Below are 22,579 nucleotides of genomic sequence, written 5' to 3'. Positions count from 1 at the left end.
CACAGGCTTTTTGGCTCCGGCGAGGCATGCTCTCCAAGGCAGGCTATAGGCTATAGGCAGGCTATATATATAGCCTCCAAGGCAGGCTATATATATATTTGCAAAATAAATGCAAATCTCGAGGGGAGCGGAAGGCGCAGGTACGGAGGACACCACCATCAGCTCCCACCAGAGCCCTCCGCGGGTTACACACAGGCTGAACTAAAAGGGAAAATTATATATAGGCCACATATGCCCTATTGTTCTGCTGATAAATCCCAGAAACCAGACTGGGATGGGATGGGATCTTCTCTTCTCTTCTCTTCTCTTCTCTTCTCTTCTCTTCTCTTCTCTTCTCTTCTCTTCTCTTCTCTTCTCTTCTCTTCTCTTCTCTTCTCTTCTCTTCTCTTCTCTTCTCTTCTCTTCTCTTCTCTTCTCTTCTCTTCTCCCCTCTCCTCCTCTCCTCTCCTCTCCTCTCCTCTCCTCTCCTCTCCTCTCCTCTCCTCTCCTCTCCTCTCCTCTCCTCTCCTCTCCTCTCCTCTCCTCTCCTCTCCTCTCCTCTCCTCTCCTCTCCTCTCCTCTCCTCTCCTCCCCTCCCATTCCCTCCCCTCCTCTCCCTCCAGTGGCAACAAAACACAGGTGCACAATGCTACTAGGGCTAAAACAGAATTTGTCAAGAGCTTTTTGTGCTAAATGCACGTCCCTGAGCCGTCAGGCGACAGGGCAGGTGAGGATGAGGCCGTGCCCGTGCCCGGGGCTCCTGCTAATTGCAGGCAGCTCGTCAGGGCGAGCGCTGCCCAGCGCCGGGCTCTGCACGGAGCCACCGCTTCAGCTGCCCAACAGGAGCCGGAAAACCATCGTGACCCCTCACAAGCAGCACAACCCTCTGCCCAGGTTGTGTAAAACTGCATTTTTCATTTTTTATTTTTACTTTTAACTAATGACTCAGGTCAAAAGCACCCACGATGTTCATCACCACCTACAAACCAGCAGCTGTTAAGCTGCTGAAGGGAAGCTGGGCAGACTGGTACGGATTCTCAGGAAGTTTCTTAGAGGCTTCCAGTTATTTTTTGAGCGGTATAAAGGCTGCAGGTCTCCAGGGAAAGTAGTTGCAATCAATACCCTGAACGAGACAGAGTTCGGAGCAGGAGCGGCAGGGAGAAGGTCCTCGCTGCTTGTGACCCATCTTGCTGCAATAGGAACAGAAGAGAATTCAGCCTGGAACGGCCATCAGCCATGCCCTCCTCCCGCCCGCTTCTTCATCAAGACTGCTGTCATTGAAGAAATGAAACACCTACAACACCCAACCGGCGAACAGCTACAGCGGACAAGGACAAACCTACCTGCTCTACCACCTTCCAGAGGCAAACGCTCAATAAAAAACAAATTTTGGGCCAAATAGATCCTAAGGTAGCAATAATGAGGCAGGCAAGAGAAAGATCAGCACAAGAACTATGTTCACGCTACCTTCCTGGAGAAATTTCGAAGGTTTTGGTCCCAAACCTGTTTCCTGAAAGAAAAGCAGCTTTTCAGGAAAAAACCGCTGCCACGCTGAGACCTGTGCCAAGGGGTCAGTGACAATCCTGCCTTGAAGAAATGCTTTGCTTCTGAAGACATTTCATTTCCTACACATGGACCCTTCGAGAAGTTTACATTTCTTCCTGTGAAATCAAATACTTCATAAAAACCCCTAAAATTTGGGCTAAAAAGACCAAGCGTAACTCAATCTACTATTCTATTTTGGTTACATCTGTCCTGCTGGCTCACTGTCTATAAAACTCTTACTAAACATGGGCATGAATCATTTTTGGACTTTGTTACCATTAAAGCGCTTGCACAAATTCAACGACACTAAACAAAAACGACCGAAGATTTAGGCCTTTCAGTGCCACCTCAATTCAGCAGATAGCAATCGGTTATGTAAAGAAGCAGGATACAAGAGCCACTTTGGTCCCATGTTTGCAAAGAAAGCCAGTCTGTTTGGCCTTTATGCTCTGAAGAACAGGATAGTATTTACTTCTAATTAATTTGTATCTTCGGAGGGCAGCGGCTCCTTCCCTTTGAATGAAAAGGCAAACAATGTGGAGTATTGTTTAATACAGTTTTGTTCTGGACCGAGAAAGGAGCCTACCAGCTAGCAGAGAGGGGCAGGAAATCATTACAGAGGAAGCAATGAGAGCTGCCAGCCAAACACTGGTATATTTTATTTATTCAGATATATGCTTTCATCTCAAACTTATATGGATGCTGCAGGTGGCAACAAGTCCAGAATGGGAGATATCCCGGGTTTTCTGGCTAAAGAAGCAACCTCAAACCAACTCACCGGTCCACGCTCGGAGGAAAGCTGGAGTCACGGGAATTATTGGTGCTCCACGGCTCCAGGCTTTGCGGGATGCTAGGGGCACGTGTCCGCCTTGTCCCTAAAACGTACCGTCTGGCTTAGAGGTCCATTACACCACCCTCTTGCTGAGCCCATGATGATTTTGGTGACGCCAGGATGGTTGCACGTCTTGCCCGAGGTGCCTGGGGCCAGAGATGCTGAGCCTACACAGCTCCTCTTGACCCTCATCGGTGATGGGCAACAAGCTGCTCGGGCAAGTGCCCGGGGTCTGGCGGTGCTGGGAATTGCTGGGCACACACCTGGTGCCACTATGCACTTATTTACTTAGTTCCTAACAATCCGGACACCAGGCCTTCCAAATTATTCATGAACCCCCAACTCCCACCAGTCTGGGTTCTCCTCTTGACCATTTACTAGATATAAACTTCAACGTACTCCTGTGGGTAAAAAATAACTATTTCTTAGTTTTAGGAATGGGTTTTTCACAGAATCACAGAATCGTATAGGTTGGAAAAGACCTTTAAGATCATCGAGTCCAACCGTAAACCTAACACTGCCAAGCCCACCACTACACCATGTCCCTAAGCACCTCAGCCAAACGGCTTTTAGATACCTCCAGGGATGGGGACTCAACCCCTGCCCTGGGCAGCCTGTTCCAGTGCTGGACAACCCTTTCGGTGAAGTAAAATTTCCTAATATCCAGTCTAAACCTCCCCTGGTGCAACTTGAGGCCATTTCTTCTTCTCCTATCACTTGTTACCTGGGAGAAGAGACCGACCCCACCTCTCTACCCCCTCCTTTCAGGCAGCTGTAGAGAGCGATGAGGTCTCCCCTCAGCCTCCTTTTCTCCAGGCTGAACAACCCCAGGTCCCTCAGCCGCTCCCCATCAGCCTTGTGCTCCAGACCCTTCCCCAGCTCCGTTGCCCTTCTCTGGACACGCTCCAGCCCCTCAATGTCTCTCTTGTAGTGGAGGGCCCAAAACTGAACACAGCATTCGAGGTGCGGCCTCACCAGTGCCGAGTACAGGGGACGATCGCTGCCCTAGTCCTGCTGGCCACGCTATTTCTGATACAAGCCAGGATGCCATTGGCTTTCTTGGCCACCTGGGCACACTGCTGGCTCTTCTGTATCTTCTGAGATACAGAAAGATCAGAGTGACGGACCCTCACCCAAAGTTAACGTCTACAGAGCCCCAACACGGAAAGCCACGAGCCCTGGTCCACTGCAACAGCTACAAAACCATCTCCACCTGCTCCACCGCCAGTCTCCACGTACGCAAACACGTGCATCATTCTCCCTGTTCTCTACATGGCAAGAATTTTCTTTTCAAACAGCAACATTTTACAAACAGTTTTATCCCATTAGCCTATTTTCCACTGGCGGTGGGACTACCCCAAAAATAGCATCCCCAGCATCGCCAGCCTCCGCCTGCGTATGTAAACCTGTGCCACAGAGGACACGCGCACGCACCGCGGGACGGATATATGATATAGTCCCAACCGGGATAGTTTACTTTTTACAAATAGCACATTTATAACAATGTACTGGAATGTAGATATTTGATTTGTGACCTATTTATACAGGGAGATAATCTGGAATTAGTATAGGAAAAATATTACTGGTTTATAAATACCCCTATCTTGCCTTCGCTTCAGATCTCAGCCAGGAGTGAAACATCTGCCAGCCTAAAATTAAACATCTGTGTTTTACGGTGAGGAAACCGGGACTGGAAGTTTAACGCCAAAAAAGGCCAGAGGCTGCGTGCCCCCGGCGCGGGGCTCTGCCTTCCTCCGGCTGCTCGGCACCACCGGTCCCCGTGCCGGGACGGGCGATGCCGGCGCTGGCCGGCTCCCGTCGGCACACAGCAGCACTTTCAGCAGTGGGGCTGTTTGCAGCCATTCAAAGACCCTCAACAAAAAGCCAAAGAAAAAGCGCTCCGGCAAATAAACAGGGCATCCTCTTTTCACCACTTTATTTCCTAAAAAATCCACGAGCTCTTTGCTCGCGAGCATCCCCCCGCGCACGGCACGGCGTCAGACCGGCCGCTGCACGGCCCCGGTCCTCGCAGGATCAGGTCACCGTCCCCGCAGTTAGAACCAGCTCCTTTATTACGGCTGCAATTATCTGGTGTCGCGAGCCGTGATTTACGCCGTTGCAGCGTGCCGTTCCCAGGCTTGGTTCGGGATGCTGCATGGGCTGCGCCGGAGCCGCTCATTACGGATTCTGGGTTGTTTCTTGCCCTCTTTCCTTACTGTCAGGAATCAGAGACCAGGAGAGAAAACTATTCTCTCAGCTAATTACCACAACTATTCTATAATGGCTATTTTAGATGAATTTTTAATGAAGTGTGCTCTTGTCAGCTCAGGATTTCATAACTTTCAAGTCCAGCCTTTACATTCCAGCCATTTGCTGCATAAAGATTTCTCCTCTCCCCTGCAAACCGGCGCAGCAGGAGCAGGGGAGGAGGACGGACCCTCGCGCAACTTCGCTTGCGCCTGTCAAAATTAAATTAACTGCATCTGCTCAGCAGCAAGCTGACTGACAAGAACGCGGTTCAGTGCGGAGAAACGCCGAGCACCTGCAAGTCCTGCTGAAACCCACTTCAGATCAGGCCCACGACGCTGTAATTAACAAGGATAAAAATACTTTCCTTTTGTTTAATGTTTTCTGGAGTTGTGCATTCCTCAGATCAGACGCTAGAAACCTCACTGAGTCTCACTCGTGTCCTCAAGGCCCGCACGTTCTCCACAACCAGACCTAGCTACAGAATAAGGAGCCATTTTACCACGATGCTCCCAGCCTGCCACAGCAGCAGGCAGGCGTGGGGCCGGCGGCGGTGACACCACGGCCACCGAATGTGGCCAGAAGCCGGTGGGAGCTGAGGCACCTTTTCCTACATCCCTCTGCAAGGTGCCACCCTGTCTACCGGCACCTAAACCTAACCCCCCCATCGGCCCGTGCTTAAGACTGGGCTTAGCTTTTCTTTTATCTGCTGCTCCTTTTGGAGGTCCAACGCTTTCCCTGGTCCGTCACACCAGTGCCACCGCTGCCAGAGGCACATCACTTAACAAGCCCTCCTCCTCGCTCCCTCTACCACCGTCACACCCTTGGCCAAGGCGATGATGTGCTCCTTGCCTCTCTGATCTCGGCTTCGGAGATTCGGTGTGGTTCCGACTATAAAAAGGGGTGAACAAAAATAAAGAAATACCCCAGCTTCAGGGCAAGAAGAGGCTTTGTGATCCCCCGGGCTCGGGGACGGTGGGCGATGCTCAAGGCAAGCGAAGAACATGAGCCACCAGCGTCCCACCACCCCCTCGCCGGCGTTAGCACAGCCAGCGCTTCAGCCGGGGAATGAAAAAGCGGAGAAAAAGGAGGAAAAAAAACCCCCACCTCTCTGAAATTCAGGGCTTCATCTGCTGTGCTCTTCTTTGGCTTTGTTTTTGTTTTTGCTAACGGGGCTCTTGGAAACCTTGGCAATCAGTATTTTAAAGGGCTCCCCCCTCCCCCAGGCCTTTGTAAGGCTGTCGGGATCTCCATGCCAGGAGCAGGATTAGCTGGCTTTCTCTCTTCCATCTTATGGTTTTATTATTCTGCACCTTTTGAGGGTACAGTTTATCCCGAGTAATTAAAACACAGTTAGCTGTACAAGTCCAAACCATAATGGAATATCTTAGGGTTTATTTTTTTTAATCCCTTTTTTGTGTGCCCTCTTTTCCAGGAAGCCTGATACTATAGCTGGCTTAGTTAAAACAGGAAACTCCCTTAAAATGTGCTGGTGCAGAAGAGATATTTTAGCAGAAATGTGGTATATTAGAGCCTGCAGCGGGGCTGGGCAGCACCGTGCTCCCAACCTGCCTCCTCCCTGCACGGCCCCTGCCTGGGCATCACGACACAGTCCAAGTCTTCCCCCTACAGAAATCAAGTAGGAAAACTTTGCTGCGAGATGCCCGGCTCCGACACGAGGGCTGGACGGCTGCAGCATCTCCAGCGACGCCCAAAAAAGCTGCTCGTATTTTTACTTTTCCAACTGGGATGACTCCTGCACCGCAAGAATTAGGTACAGCCTAATTGCTGCTGCCTGCACCGTCCCGGGGCTGGTCCTGCCCTCGCCTTCTGAATTTATTTTGTTCCGTTGCTGCATGAACTGGCCCTGTGACAGCGAAGGAAAACACCGTCTCCAAGGGTATAATCCCATTGCTCTGAGGAATAATGCTGCGAACCCAGGCGCTGCAGGCAAACCCACATTACTCACCGCACGCTCTACAGCGGGAAGCACAAAGCAAAATAAAAACAAAACCAGTATGCGGGAAAACAGCCTGATTTCTCTTCGGTCTGACTCCACAGCAGCCAGGGCATGGGGCCCCACGCCTGCTGGGTGGGCGGCTGCAGAGGGGACCCCGACCTCGTCCCCATCCCCTGATCCCACTCCTCCTCGCCCGCCCGGTGCTGGGACTTGAAGCGCAGCAGAGAGCAGACAGGCTTTTGAGGCTCATTTTCTACAACTGGCTTGTCCACTTTTCTCAGCGTTTTTTTCTAATATTAAAATAGTTAACATTGCTACCAGTATGCTTTCCCCCTTTCGCATATGGCTGGGTAAAAACGCTCAGAAAATGTTGCTTATCTGCTTGCTACCTGGCAGGGAATGTGCCAAGGGGACGCTGGGCTGCTGCTCTTTGGGACGGGATGGGGGTGAGCCAGTTCTCAGTACTAGGGAAAGCCCGGCTTTAGGTAACAGAAGAGGCTGTATTTGTCAAATCTTCTCCCTTGCCTAAGAATAAAATCAAACGGCTTTGAGGAAAGCGTGCCAGCTCTCCAACAAACGAGAGTTAAATATTTGCAAAATTAGTCCAGCAATCTCAGCGCAGAACCGTAGCGGGGAAAGCGGCCCCGGGCGAGAGGATGTTCCGCGCTGCCAGAGCCGGCGGGAAGATGTCCCTCCCCGGGGAGCGCCCGCGGATCAAAGCTGCCACCACAGACACCTGCAGCTCCGACGGGGAGGCTCCCGCGCCGAGGCCGAGCCTCCGCACGGGACGCCGCGAGCTTCATCTGCACGGGACGCCGCGAGCTGCCTCCGCGCGGGATGCGGGCACGCCAGCAACCCCGCCGGGCGTCTCCCCCTCCGGTCCTGAGCCCCCGGCTCCGTACCCCCAACCTGCCCCTGCTCCTCAACGGGGTCCAAGCCCTGCAAGGTGCCCAGGGGCAGGGGGTGCACGCCCGAGGAAGCCCTCTCGGGCACGGGAAGCGAGAGGGAAGGGGCCTCGTGCCCCCGAACCCGCCCTGGGGCTGAGCCAGCAGCTCCCGGCCGAGCACCTCCAAAGTGAAGCCACCTCCTCTGTCTAAGGCACGCCCAGGGAATCACCTAACAGAGAATAAAATATTATCAAGAGGCCCCCAAATTGCTTCTCCCTTTGTGACAGCGATGTGCTGGGCAAGGCTGGCAAAGGAAAGGGCGGTCGCTTCAGGCAGTGGGCATAAAAGTCCTTCTTTTCTTCTTTTTGCAGATATTCCTAATTAACATCTACGAAAATGATTTCTCTGGTGTTTTTCTCCCTTCCTCCAAATGTCGTATGTTCATCACTTTTAAAAAAAATTTGTTCTAAAAGGGCAGGACAGAGGGAACGTGCATTGCACCTCGCTGAAGACTAACTCCCAGACTGACCAGACTCCGCCGGGCTGGCAAGGGCCGACGCTTCCCTTCCCGCGGATGGCCACCCCTCTGGCACTCACCCGACGGCAGGTGAGCTCTGCCATCGCCATGGGATGGGTGTCACCACCGCACGGCTCACGTAACCACCAGGCTTGTCGGCAGCCTCAGCCAAAAAGCGAAGGGCTAAGCCAAGCGTGGCAGATGACGCAGCCTCTCTCATCTAAAGAGCCTCCCCGCTGGGGACACAGCCCATGAGCGATGGCACGGGGGGGACCGCCCACGCCATACCCGGACACCAGCACCAAACCCACCACGTGCACCACGCTACCTAAATAAACAAACGAAGCCCCTGAAGACAAAAGCCTGACGAACAAGCCCAAAACTACCCGTGCTGGCTGGAGAAGGACCAAGCAACCACTGGAGGACAGCAGAAAACCCAAGGAGAAAGACTGTCCATTACCAGAGTAGCCTCCCGAGGACTTGATGTACATCTGCCCGTACTGCTCCTCCACCATGGTGTCGTACGCCTCGTCGTCCTCCTCGTCCTCCTCGTTGTGGTAGGAGGTGGGGCTGTCGGTGGTGGGAATGCTGCTGGCGCCGGGGCTCGTCCGCTCCCCCTGCGAGTACTGGACCTGCTGCACGTTGGGGATGAGGGTGGCCAGGTTGGGCATCCCATAGTAGGAGACGCGGGAGAGCTTCAGGGGACCGGCGTTGGGGCCACCGCCACCTGCCCCCTCCCGGGCGCCGGGCTCGAGGGGCCGCTTGCCGGGCAGGCCGGGCAGGGCGGCCGCCTGCAGCTCGAGGTTCTCGTGTTTGACGCGCGTGAGGAGCGGGATGGGCATGGAGGGGGACATGACGTAGGGCGCCGAGGCCGACTGCAGCTGGTTGCAGGGGCTCTGCGGCTCCGAGCTGGGGTCTTCGATCATGGTGGTCTGAGAGTCACAGTGGGGAGAGCTGACCTTGAACATCAAGTCCGTCCCTTTCTCCACGATGTGCTGGATCTGCAGGAAGCCCGCCGTGTACATCACCACCAGCTGCTCGCTCGCCGCCATGGTCAGCTTCCCGGTGTAGCAGAAGGAGAGGATCTGCTGGAAGCAAGCGGGGGGGACGGTACCCGGCAGCTCAAAGGCGTTTTTGCTGTTCCCGCTGAACAAGTCTCGGAAGTAGAGGCTGCTGGCGGCCAGGACCGCCCGGTGCGCCTTGAAGGCTTGGCCCTTCACCACGATGGAGACATCGCAGTACAGCCCCAGCAGCCGCTGCTCGTTCAGGCAGCCCAGAACGGTGTTCCCAAAGTTGGGAATCTCTATGTGCAACATCTGCGACATGGCTCAGGATCGGCTGGAGCTCCTCAGACATTCAATGCAGGAATATCCAAAGTAGGGCACATCTGAAAAACGGAGAAGGCAGGGAGAGAGGCACAGCGTTTTTAGACAGTTCACCAAAGCAGGCAGAAGCAGAGGAACCCACCTCACCCGACATCAAAGGCTCAAAGCTAAGCTCTGAGAGCCGACGCGGAAAACCAATCGCTCACAAAAATTACTTATCGATGTTTTCAAACAACGTTGGAAATGCTATTGGTGGATGGCAAAGGATATTCCAAAAATGCAGGCATTTTCTTCGAGTTGTGGTCCATTTAAATAAGCACCACTGATTTATTCCCCCGGGGGTTTTACTTTATGCAGGAAAACCTGAACGGTAATGGGAGAGGAGTGAACAGTAAAGCAAACGTAAGATAGTCAGACAGATCTCGGGTAGCATTATATAAGAAACACAACAACCAGCAGCTATGTTGAAACTACAGAAAAGATATTTATAAAACAATGTGCCATTCTGCCTGAAATAAATACAGGATTCTGCCGGAGCGACAGCTCCCAGGAAAAAGCACTTTGAAAAGCAATCTTCCCATTTGCACCAGAAAGAGGGAGCATTTCAACAGTTAAACCCCTTCTCAACAGATTTATCCTCCAACAAAACGAGGCTTATCTCCAAATTAAGCCAGATATTTGAGCCCCAATAAAACAAACCAACGTGCCGCAGCGAGCCGCCTACCAAGTTGTCTTCTGATTTTCCTCCCCCAAATCCAAAGCGGGGCAGGGGGAGCCCCAGCCCAGCCCCTCCTGCGGCCAGAGCCCCCGGCCCCCCCAGCCCCTCGCCCCCCCGGCCGGGGGTACCGGCCCCGGCCGAGCGGCACCGGGGACCCTGCGAGCAACCTCACACGGAACGGGCTGGAGGCGACGGCTCCGGCTTTGCATCCCAGCGCGGCCGCTCTTCAAGGCCAGCTGTACCTTTTGGCCGCGGGGATAATTCCTCCTCTCACCGACCAAATAAAGCCTTGCGTTCGAAGGGACCTCGTGCACAAACCCCGTGCAACGGCGGAGCGGGTAGCGTTAGTGCAGCCTGTGCACTGAAACTCCAGCGAAGCAAATCACTGCGGATTCACCGACACGAGCCGGAGCCCAAACCCCCCCGTCCCCCCCGCGAGCTCCATGCAAGAGTCCAGGAGATTTAAAAATCCTGTTTGCCTTCAATACTACCGAAGAAAAAAACTACGGTTAACTAGTAGTGAAAGCTCATAAGAACAATATAGGGAAAAAAAGGGGAAAAGAAAAAAAAAAAAAAAAAAAAAGTTTATCTGAGAAAGATTAAAAAAAAAATCTCTGGAAAGAAAATAATAACCCACAAAGAGCTGCTCTGTTCCCACTGCTGGGAAAAAAAAAAAAAAAGTCCTATCTGCAAGGCCACGGGGTAACAGGAAGAAAAGGGAACACACTCGGAGCCAATTTAATTGTATCTGCATGGTTAAAAAAAATTCTTCCGAGCGAGGAAGTTCCCGGTCCCCTCGCCTGGCTGGGAGCGAACGTACCTTCAGCAGTGGCCGTCCCCAGCGCGGCCGCTCGCCGGAGGGGCTCTGCGTCCCTCCGTATCGCCCCGGCCGCCACGCTATACGCAGCGACGACGGTCGCTCAGGGGAGGGAAAAAGAAAAAAAAAAATATATAGTATCAAACCCTGGGTTTGTATCTGCTGTAGCTCAAGCTTTTACCAAGTCAAATCTCCCCGGCAGCGCACAGCATCTAAATGAATAGGCCGGATGCAGATTAACATTCAGGCTGCTCTCTGCAATGAATAGAGCCCTTTGATTAGGGACCTGAAGTAAATGCCAGTTTCAAACCGAAGCTTTAAAAACAGAGAAATATCAGTGCCAGAGGAATGCTCTCAGTGTTGGTACAAGACAGACTTTTGATGAGTCACTGCAATGCAAACAAAGATGGCAGAAATACTGTACTGTATGCTGATGAAATGCTTAGTGGTGCCACGGCAACTGAGACAGGTTTTAAATTTATAGTGCAGTTTTGCATATGAATTACGCTGTAAACTGCCTCCCCTGCCATCTAGTACATCCAGAGTGTCAAAGCATTTAAACTATTCCAAACAGTCTGCAGAGCTGGCACTGCTGCTGGTTAACTCCTGCGGCCGGAGGAAGGCGCGGGGCGGAGGCGGCGAGCATCCCCCAGCATCCCCCCAGCATCCCCCAGCATCCCCCCAGCATCCCCCAGCATCCCCCCAGCATCCCCCCAGCATCCCCCCGCCCCGCACCAGGAGCTCCCCAAAACCACCAGCCCAAAAGGAGAACGTTGGGAATGCCCAAATCTGCCCCAAATAAAGGTGCTCCGTGGGCAGCCACAGTCCTGATCCCACCACCACCTCCCCCCCCCCCCCCCCCCCCCCCGAAAGCCTTTCAAATGCAGGAAAAAATGTTTACCCCTTGGGGAAAGCTTCTTTCAGTCTGTGGCTGAATCCACTAAAAGCAAATCCATTTGCTTAAGTAATGAAATCCTAGTCACATTGTCTCCTGGATTCAGATTTTAAATTACCTTCGCATTTATTGAGCATGTTTGGTGCTTTTTTCTGGGAAAGAGGGTGGGGCCTCACTTTGCTTACTTCTCTCTTGCCTAGAGCGTTTTTGTTTCTGCTGTTGCTCTCGGATTTGTTGCAACGGCTCAGCTCGGATGGTCACACACAGTTAAAATTTAAGAGATTAGAGGTGAAGCCATCCTTAGAGGAGGATAAGCGTAGGGAGCGCAGACGGGGCCGGTGATGCTCCGGCGCGACCCCTCCCTGCCGATCGCGCGCTACCTCCGCTTCCACCCTCCAAACAGATGTTTGGTGCATTAAGTTCAACTCCACAGCAGCAAACTGCCGCCGCTCCCGAGCGCCCGGGGCTGGCTGCCTTCCCCTGCGCTTCCAGCAAAGGGCACCGACACGTCTGCTCCGCATCCCACAGAACCTGCGGCCTCCCGGCGCTCGGCAGAGCCGCGACGCTCCCAGCCGAGGACCTCCAGGACCTCCACGCCGTCGGGAGCGCTCAACGGGTTCATCCGAACCGGGTGTCAGGGTCAATGAGATCTCTGCCTGGTGTTGCTGAGGAGGTTAAGGCACCGAGAGGGGACGAAGGTGACATCCTGCGAGGAGGTCAGAGATGACACCGCAACAGCCAAGTCCAAGAGCCCAAGACCTCTTCCAGCCACGACACCACCAACCTCTGTTGGAGAAGGAAAGGAGTCTGCCCTGGCAAATGCAGATCCACTCTGGATCTGTGCAAATTACTGACATTAAATGCGCTTGACAGAAACATAACTTCTCCACTCAGGAACCTGAAGGAAGCCTTGTCCATGCAGATGGCAGAGCACGGGTGGAGAAGGATCTCCTCCTCTTTTCTTCCAGCAAGAGCTCCCTCAGAGCTGGAGGAGAGACCAGGGAGGCACTGGATGGGACCTCCTTGCACCCGCTCACAAGCCCCTGCCTCGGAGAAACCCAACAGGGCAGGATGAGTGGGACCAGCCAAGGACAGCTCGGTAGCACGGAACAAACCAACTTAAAATAGACATCAATTATTAATATTGCTTAGAATCTGCTCTATAAACAAGCCGGGCATGCCCGGAGGAACCCATGTCTCTCTCTAAAAACACCAAAATTGTGCTGGTTCAGGATACATTTAAGCCAGCCTAGTGCCCCAGCCTAGCAAATTACCGGAAAATTTCATGTAAAACCTCCCATGAGACATCAGAGTTTGAACCAAGACGCTCCACACAACTGACCCCTCGCAGGGTATGCCTTCCACAGGACTGCAGCCTGGCCTGACCACCCTGAAGGGATCCCATCCCCAAAATCACATCGCTCCAGCTCCCGGTGGCCTTGTCTCCAATTCCAGCAGATTTTGTAGCTGCTGGTCACAACGCGGCTGAACGAGCGGGTGAGCTTGCTGGTGGCACTCAGCGATGGTCGAAACCTCCAGTCTTCCTGCAGAAAAAAGGGCCCGAAACGCGCTCACAGGGAAATGGTGAAAAAAGTAACTGTGGTCTAGAAACAGCACCAAGGAACGTGAGCAAAGCAGTACCCGTGAGCTGCGAAAGTCCAAGCCACTTCAATAAACCGTAGGCCAGGACTGCTGGATGTTTGTCTCTTCCTCTCCCCTCTGACCCTGTCTTTTCATGACCAGAATATAGAAAAAAAACCAACCACTAACCACCAACAACCCAAAACCCCCCAAAAATCTAAGAAATAAAAGAAGGCAGTCTTGAAAGCCACGGAGAACCTGCTCACCACCCTTGAAAGCCATGGAGAACCTGCTCACCACCCTTGAAAGCCACGGAGAACCTGCTCACCACCCTTGAAAGCCATGGAGAACCTGCTCACCACCCTTGAAAGCCACGGAGAACCTGCTCACCACGACACCTCGCATCCCCTAAAAACAACAGCAACACAATATTACTGTGCCTAGATAGGGAGTGCAATAACACTTGAAAATGTCTAACTTAAAAATCTCCTCTGCTAAATATGCTTTTTCCTTTTTCTTTTTTTTTTTTTTTTTAAATAGAGCACCAAGCTACTTCTGAATGGTTTGAAATGGCTTCAGTCCATTTGACACGGGAAGAACTGTGCTGCAGGAAAAATGACCTTAGCCATTACAGATGTAAACTGTGGTTTGCAAGCTCGTCTGCCAAGCTGAGCTGTGCCCCAGGGTGCAGGAGGAGCCCCCAGACGCCATCACCACCCAAAAAAATCCAGTCCCCTTTGGGCTTCCATGTCCTACAGGTGACACATCATCAGACGGACACCTCCTACCAAATGGGAAAACTTGGAGAAAACTGGATTAAAACCAGCCACCCCCCCTCGCCCCAATCATTTAAGATATGTGCCCATTCAAGCAAAACATCATTTTATTTTCTAATGGCAGCCTCTTTTTTCCAGCTTTTGGATACGGCAGGACGATTTGTACATGTCTGCATGATTTTTGTGAAGTCATAGCCTTTGTCACAAGATGTTCATAAAAAATGCAGCTGTTATTTGATACAACTTCCAGGAGAGTTTGAGAATTCTCAGTTTCAGCGTTCACATGCTGGGGGGGGGGGGGGGGGAAGCAGGTTTGCTCTTTTCTAAACTATTTTCCTGCTCCGAGGCCTGAAAGGTCGGGGCGAGGCGACAACAACAAAGGAGAAAAGCATCGACCTAGAATAAGATGCTGGCATCAAGGCTCCCCCGGGAGTTATCAGAAATAATTAGATAATGTATTTAAATTGTCCGTTTCCTTAGCCAACATACAAAGAGACCTGGAGATTTCACACACACACACCCCCCCCCCAAAAAAAAAAAAAAAAAAACCAACCCCAAAAAACCAAAAACCCACCCCAAAATCCCCAGAGCCCCCGGTTTCCCGCGGGAGGGAGCGCTGGGCAGCGGCCGGGGCAGGGACAAAGGTGGCAGGACCCTCCGCGGGTGGGAGACAAAGCGGGCGAAGGCTTCCCCCCCACCCAGCCAAAGCCCCTCGAAAGAAAAGAGCTGAAAAGTCCTGCCCTTGAAGGCCCCAAAGGGTCACAGGAAACTTCCCTTTCTTCTGTAAATGAGGAGAGAGGGGGAAAATCCCACCCTTGGATTTGAGGCTGGCAGGGAGATGTCACCCAGCCAGGCAGGGGCTCCCCAAAGCCACCCGCCCAGCTCTTGCCACAGGGTTTTGGGTTGTTCCCCCCCCCCCCCCCCCCCCCCCCCTTAATGAAAAGGAAATGCACTTTTTACATAAGCCCGAAGGAAAATATGCAACAGCTAACTGCAAAACTCGGTGGCGAAGTACCATTCCCCGAGCACGGAGCCGCTGTACCGCCTTAATAAAAATAAATAGTTAAATAAAGTCAAATAAAATGCACTTCAGGTCCACGCTGTTGCGTACCCCCCACGCACCGCAGGTCGCCGTGTCAGGGAACTGAGAAGCAAAAAAGAAAAGTCTTTGCACCCCTTACCCCAAAACCGAGCCGAGCCTCTGCCCGCGTCGGGGTTCGGGGGGAGAAAACCCGGGGAGGGGAAGGGAGAGGGACTGGGGCACAAACGTGAAACAGCGTGAATGCCTGCACAGTTTAATGCCCGTCTTTGGCAGGGGAAAGAAAACAAGGTTAAGTTTGGTAATCAAATGACAGTCATGCCGAGACTCCTCTTCTCTTCTGCAGCATTTGTTTCTGCAGCTCCAAAGTATTTATTTCTGAAATGCTGCAAGTGGCAAGCAGCGAGCAGTGCTAACGTACCCTATTTTTAGTGTAGCAGCCAGTGGCAATGGGCGAAAGAAGATTATTTCTGCCTTATTAAGATAGCAGAAACTGAATTTGCAAATATTACTCAGTAACACGTAAGCAAGGCACACGCAGCAGACCTTTGCTTTATAACCCTAAAAGTTCGCACAGAAAGTAAAAGACCTGGAGGCTGGGGCAGGGGAATGGGGGAAAAGATGGAAAAGTGAATTAAATTAATGCTGATGATCCAGCCCAGCCAGGCGCACGCAGCCCCTCTGCCCGGGCAGCCCGGGGATGGGGTGCTGGGAGCTCTGCCTGGGGACCCCACGCAGCCCCGGGAGCTCTGCCTGGGGACCCCGGCACAGCCCCGGCACCGGCGGCAGCTCCCCGGGCTCTGTCCTGCTGCAAGGTGAGTCACCGGCAGCCTGGGTGCAACACCGCCGCCGAGGTCACCCACCCGGCAGGCTGCTGCCTCCCAAAAGTGCGGTCGTTCAGCCAAGGCGAAGCATCTTATTGCCGTTATTTTTTAATTAGGTTTTTTTTTTTTTTTCTCCTTATCTATCATTGATTTTAAGAGCTCTCAAAGCAAGGAGAAGGAAAAATAGCAAATGCAACATTTTAATTTTTTTTGCAGATTGCTGCAAGGAAAAGGGTAAGGGAGAGACATGGATAAAAAATACAATTATTCTGCAGAATTTAATTTTTTGCAATCTAATAAAAGCTCACGACCCCGACTAAGTTACGTCCACCAGAAAGCATACAGCACCCCATTACCATGCCTTCTGCAAAGCGTGCATTGCCTGCATCCCATCGCAAACATTAATTCACATCCGTAACACATCAAAAAGACAAGTGCCATGCTGAATTGTATTCTCCTCACTCCTAGTACACAACAGCAGAGCTAGCAATATATAACATGCATGACTCAGTTCTACCATCGTGCCACTACGGAACAGAAAGCCTTAAAATAAAGTAAATATCTTAAAAGGTCAATTAAAAAAAGCTTACAAAACATCAGACGCTGCTTCTTGCTAGAGCTCATTACCTAGTATGGTGGAGCTGCCTGTGTGTTTTTTTTCTTGTGCAAGTTAGTCTGTGAGTCAGCATTAACACACATGAGAACATCAGGAATACTGCCTAGTTCTGATGCAATGGAGGTTGTAAAAAAAAAAAAAAAAAAAAAAAAAAAAGAAGAAGAAATCGCGCTCCGTTTGGACAGGAGCCTGTAATTCAATTGCCTTTACTTTTCAATTACTGCATAGCCTACCCTCACCAACCTGCAGAGGGGAAGGAAACTTTGCTTACATCTCTGTCTTAAAATTAATGACTTTTACTTTTGGCTACAGCTTATTCTCCCTGCTTTAGAAGAAAAAATAGTGGGCATCATATAATTAACCCCTCAAGGGCAGCAGAGCCCTCGCAGCTATCGGGATCTCCATCTTTTTGTAGAAATTTCAGTACTGGAAAACAATACTGCCAAAAAGTTCTGGCGAAGGAAGACATTTATACATTAAACTTTTAATACTCTATAAAGCGAAGCTACAATTGCATCTGAGCTTGATCCTTAATGGAAATATAAGCTTGCAGAAAAGGAAAGTTATATACTGCAGAAATTTAACTCTGTACTTGCAGGCTTATAGAAGCAAATACTAGATGGCACAGGGTGTTCTTCAAAATTGCGGTTTCTGGTCATTGAGCAAAAACTATGAGAAACCTAAACTTTGTGACCGGAGGTGGTCACCTCAACCTGATGCCCACCTTCCCCAGGCCGACGGGGGTAAAGCAGAAGACCCGCATTTTTCATACATTGCATTTATTGCTTGCACTTCAGCAAACAATTCTCTCTCTCCCCGCTTCCCGGGGGGAAAAATCCCTGTAGACTGAGCTCCCACCCTCGGAATTGCAGCATTGAGGTATACGAGACTCAGCACCGACTTTTCATTTCTGACTTCTCTGCTCTTGCAACAAAACCCTTCACCCGTCCAACAAATTTTGCCCAAAGCTTCAGAATGTGACTATTCCTGTAACATACCCAAAAACACCCCCAGACAACTCTGCAGCCCAGAATATTATATTATATGTATATGATATTATAATATATATGGTCAATATATTATTATGGTCAACATATTATATTTTATATATATATAATATGGTCAAGTACGTCTTCAGAGCCAACACTAACACCGTACAAGTTTTGTGCTGCTGTGCCACAGCGGACCAGCCAACGTCCCCGGGACAGCCCCGCTGAGGCGCAGCTCTCGCTAAAGCACAGCATACGTTGCTTAAATGTGGGGGTTTAACGGAGATCCAAGCCTCATGCAGCAGAGGAGGGGCAGTGCTTGGAGGTGGGAAAGTCTCCCCAACGTTCACCCCACGCTGCGGACGCGGGCTGCAAACACTGAGCTGATCCCACACCAAGGAACACCGATCGACCCATCAAAAAAAGCAGGTATAGCTAACGCATATGGGTTAATAATCCAGTGGATCACTAGCATATTCTAAATCCCAGTTTAGTTTGCTCGTTGTTTTTAGGAGTAGACACAAGCGTTATAAAATTCTTTTTTTTCCCCCCTTAAATACACAAGTATAAATAGTCGTTAATGCTCATTAACCGACAAGGAAACCCCCTAATATTAGAGAGCAATCACTTCTGCAGCTTCCCTCGCATACAAGGCTCTGTCTCAAACCAGTGTGAGCCTGGTGGGGTTTTTTTTCTTAAGCATGTGGGATACTTGAATACAGATGAATTGAGTTTTAAAGGAAAAAAAACCCAAGCAGCAACTTCTGGGCCAAGTTCTTGTGTGCCAAACTTTTCAACTGCCACAGCACAGCTCGACAGTGTTTCAAAAGAATTTAAGCACTGTTTTGAATACTGCTGACAATCTTCCTCATCAAAATTTGTAATTTAAATACCTCAAATCTGAAAAGCACGCTCCCTGGGGCATGCTTCATTCTCCCTCCCCGCCGCCCACCCTCCCCAAGCCCCGTTCGGCACAAAATCCCTTGCTTTCCATATCTGGCTGGTTTTTCCCCCACTCCCCACGGCCCCGCGTCCCCCGGCATCACCCCGCAGCATCCGCTGCATCCCGCAGGGACCCCGCTGCTCAAGCAGAAGTTTGTTCTTCAGATTACCCGTGGATGAAATCTCCGTACGCACTGCGGCGCCCAAAACCACCCTTACCTTCCTCTTTTATAACTATGACGCTAGTTTAGAGATAAAACCGTTTACCGGTTTAGAGATAAAACCGTGCTAACCGGGCTGCCCAGACTCCTATGGCAACAAAGGGTTAACGCGAGGAGCCCCGCTTCCCAACCCTCTGCTATCCAGTAGGTAAGATGTTCCTTCAAATGCCTTCGGATGTGTCAATAACCCCCAAAATAATTCTAAGTCAATAAGCCTAATTGGTGAGGAACGGCAAAATTAATTTCGTGGGGTCTATGTGATGCTACAGGCAGCAGCTCCATTTTGGCAGGAGCGTGTTTAAGATTCCCTCCCAGTGCTGCAAAGCACCTTGAAAGGTCGACGAGCGCTTTCATATTCTCCGATCCATCTACAACGCTGCAGCAGATGAAACGGATTGACCTAGACGAGAACTGAAACAGTCTCTGTGAAATAATCCATCAACACCCTTCGCCAGCCGCAGCCGCCTTTGTCATGGGCACGCTTGGAAATCGCACCTACCTACTGCAGCCGATCCGGGGCTCGATAGGGTTTAAATCACGGCCCCGCTCTCCTGGGATGTAACCAAACACGGCATCGATAGCTGCAGAGCCGCGGAGACGGCACACAACATAAAATACCTCCATATTAAAGTGTGTGCAAAGCCTGTGCCCATTACCGAACTCATTAAAGACAGTGATACTTTGTAACATACTCTAATCTTTAATATTCATAGCTTGCTTCATTTGCATATCATGCCATAAATAGTTGAAGCAGAGGTAAAACACAAAGCGCTCTACTTGCATTTCTAATTATGCCTAAAATCAAATGTAAATCACAACACATCCAAGACACAGAAAATATTAAATTTGCTGTCTCTCGGTTAAAAATCTTTAAAAAAAAAAAAAGGCAAAACAAAAAAAAACCCAAAACACCACACGCACAAACCCAATTATTTTTAAAAAGAAAAATCAAAGGGGCTTATAGGCGTGTGGCGGGGAGGACACTGTTTCAAGAGGGGAGCTCACAGGTCCAAGCCCCAGCCCTGGCGATGGACCCCATCAGCGGCCGTGGCTGCAAGCCCTTGGGCCAGCACTGGCCCCAGCTCGCCTCCCCAGCCCCTAAAACACCGGCATTTACCGCCGAGCCGCGCTGCAGCTGCTCCTTTAACCTTGGTCTTTAAAAAAAACAACGGGAGCCTTTTCCTCGGGGGCAGCCGGGAAAGCTGATCTCCAGCGAAGGAGGTAAATTTGAAGAATCAGCTTGAATGTGAACTTCTGCTCCAGCGCTGGGCTGGCTGGAGGTTGGTGCTTGGGCACCGCGAGCCGGAGCGGGAGGGAAAGCGTCCCCGGGGCTGGAAACCGCTAAACCCTGAGGTTTCATGAGAAAAGAGAGGTCTGGGGGTGCTTGCATTCAGCAGCTCCCAGTCCACGAGAAACAGATTTCTGTTCGTAACCTACCGAAACCGTGCCGAGGTAGCACGGGGGGTTTTTCTCTGCTCTGCTTTTTCCTGAAACGTGGAAGAGCCCTCGGAGCTGGGAGCTGCCCCGCGGTGCTCCTGCGCCCGCTGCGGCACCCACTGCTGGCACCGGCACCCACCCGCATCAGTCCCATGGAAAAGGCTCGAGATCCCGTCCAACTGCCGGCGGTGCCGGCCGACGGGAAGGCTTGGCGTCACGGAGCCGGGGACCCTCCGGGCACATCCCGGACATCATCCCGTATTAGAAGAGCTACAGCAAATTCACCTGCCTCCTCCCAAAAGGGTACCGGGGAGCCGGGTGGCGTGGGTAATGGCTCGTGGGACTTCAGTCCCCAGCCACCGTGATCCACGACAACGCTGAAGTTATCGACTTTTAAGGAAAAGCACGGTCCCGGTCCCAGCGTGGCACAGGAGAGGAGCCAGGCTGCGCTCGGCGCGGGGCAGAGCTGAGGCCTGGTGTCCTCACCTGTGCAACCGAATTAACCACGCTTCCCCCACTTCACAGAGGCACCAGAGGACTTAATATCTGTAACGCAACTCGATATCCTCGGATGAAAAGTATTATTAGCACGTTGCTGCCAACAGCATAAATAATTTCCCGTTAACAAGCTCGCTTCTGCATCAGGCACCGGGGTCCTCTTGATTTTATGGAAGTCCGTCACCACCAACACGTGAAAATGCACGTTTTTAGTTCAAGAGCGCTGGCAGGGGCACGGCGTGAGCTTGCACCCGCAAGGCGGGTTCCTCGTGGCCGTGACCCACAGGACCTGCTGCAAGCCCAACCCAGCCCTGGCCCTGCTGCCCACTCCTGCCCTTCCCCGCACCCAGACGCCGCTCCTCGCCCACCGCACCCATCCGACACGCTGCTGCTGCTCCCAGGACGCTCAAGACCTTCCTCCTCTTCATCCATCTCCCTGCTCCTCCTCTTCATCCATCTCCCTGCTCCTCCTCTTCATCCATCTCCCCGTTCCTCCTCTTCATCTCCCAAGAAGCTACTCGCAACAGAGAGCCGCAGCATGCGTGGTACTCAAAGTTTTACAGATGTATCCTCAAAGATTTAATTAAAATCAAATGAACCAAATTTTGAAAAAGTAGGACAAAAACTGCACATTTGGGGAAGCCGTAAGGCGCCCTCGCCCGGCAGAGGAACCCGGAGCGAGGCGGGCTGGCTGCCGCACGGCGCGGCCGGCATCCTTTCCCACTTACCTTCCCTTTACCAGGGACTCCAGCTGCATAATCCCACTACACCTTAATGAAAGGCGGTTGTGGGTGGCTGTCCCCAGGGAAAAATGCATTTTTAAGTCACTTGAATCGAGACTGATTTTGAAGAGCGAGCCAGCTAAATATTACCAAAGGGAGCCGGGCACCCGGCAGTCGCCCCGGCTGGGAGCGCGGCTCCGAGCCATAGCCTCTCCCTTATTAGATTTTTCCCATCTTACAAAAGGCTTAAAGAGACTTCTGAGAATGAAAAGCTGAAGGAAAAAAAAAAAATATGTGCATCATCACCATGTTCTGCTCCTGCTCGTACGCCGGGTTTCCAGGGTGCCCAAATCCCATCAGTGAGCGGGTCCAGGGACCTGCATGAGGGTCCCCCCGGGTCCCCCCATGCTCTTCTCCTCCCCTGGCACTACAGCTTGTCCTGCTCCCTTTCCAGACCTGTGTCCAGCTCAACAACAATATTGCATCGGTTCTATTAAAGCGTTAAAGGATCTTTTCTGCAATATCGACTTCCAAAGAATTCCAGAGACGTCATTAAATTTAACCCGAAAAGGTGAGCGTTTGCTCCGTCCCCCCAGCCTGCGCCGAGGGAGAAGTGAAAGCGAGCTCCTCGCAGCCTGCAATGCCTTTTTGCTGTTCGTATGTACCCTGGCATCTTGCCCGGACCTATTTTTAAGCCCATTTACTAGAAATCCCACAAATTAAAGGAAATACGGATAATGTTGTAAGAATCCTTTGGGCCAAATAAAAGCTACACATAATTTTCCTTGTGCATCAGAGTAAGATCCTTAACCACAAAAACCAGATTTCCCCAAAGCTCTTTTGCAACAGTGAGAGAATCTTGTTTTGTAAAAAGTTGCTTTGATTCACTCCTGGATTACAGGGAGCGCGGCAGACACCGCTGCCGCCCGGCCAAACCCGGAGAGGTGATTACTGTTATGAAACAGAAAGGTGTTAGGAGAACACAAATAAATTAAACATCTCTAGCTCTGGAACGGTGACTATTAATGACAGCAAAACATGCAGAAAGCGCTCGTGGAGAGAAGCTGAAGGATGGTTATTGGGGTTTTTTTCTCTGCATAGGAGACTGTTGTGTGTTTTTATTTCCTAGCTTCTTTCAAAGCGTGTGTTCGTGGTGCTCACGAAGGGCCAACGTGCTGGAAAGCCTCCTCCAGCACACCGCCATCCTGGGCG

The 22,579-nt window shown here is 51.5% G+C and overlaps 1 protein-coding gene across 3 annotated transcripts in view; it reads right to left on the bottom strand.

Annotated features, from left to right (window-relative positions):
* The window catches only part of NACC2 (NACC family member 2), a 64,821-nt gene that overhangs the window by 13,004 nt on the left and 29,238 nt on the right, over positions 1–22,579 (bottom strand). Inside the window, exons 1-2 of one of the 3 annotated variants that reach the window (XM_075519291.1) lie at positions 16,570–16,621; positions 8,428–9,354 (exon numbers count right to left, since the gene is read on the bottom strand). In XM_075519291.1, the coding sequence (XP_075375406.1) occupies positions 8,428–9,292 (865 nt within the window). In that variant the 5' untranslated portion in view covers positions 9,293–9,354; positions 16,570–16,621. Of the gene's footprint in view, positions 1–8,427; positions 9,355–16,532; positions 16,622–22,579 lie in introns of those variants that run through there. The other 2 variants (XM_075519290.1, XM_075519289.1) reach the window with 2 other exon arrangements.

Source organism: Mycteria americana, chromosome 17, assembly GCF_035582795.1.
Source record: "Mycteria americana isolate JAX WOST 10 ecotype Jacksonville Zoo and Gardens chromosome 17, USCA_MyAme_1.0, whole genome shotgun sequence".
Taxonomy (NCBI): Eukaryota; Metazoa; Chordata; class Aves; order Ciconiiformes; family Ciconiidae; genus Mycteria; species Mycteria americana.
The sequence above is the reverse complement of the archived record's forward strand: the minus strand, read 5'-3'. Positions and strand labels throughout refer to the sequence as shown.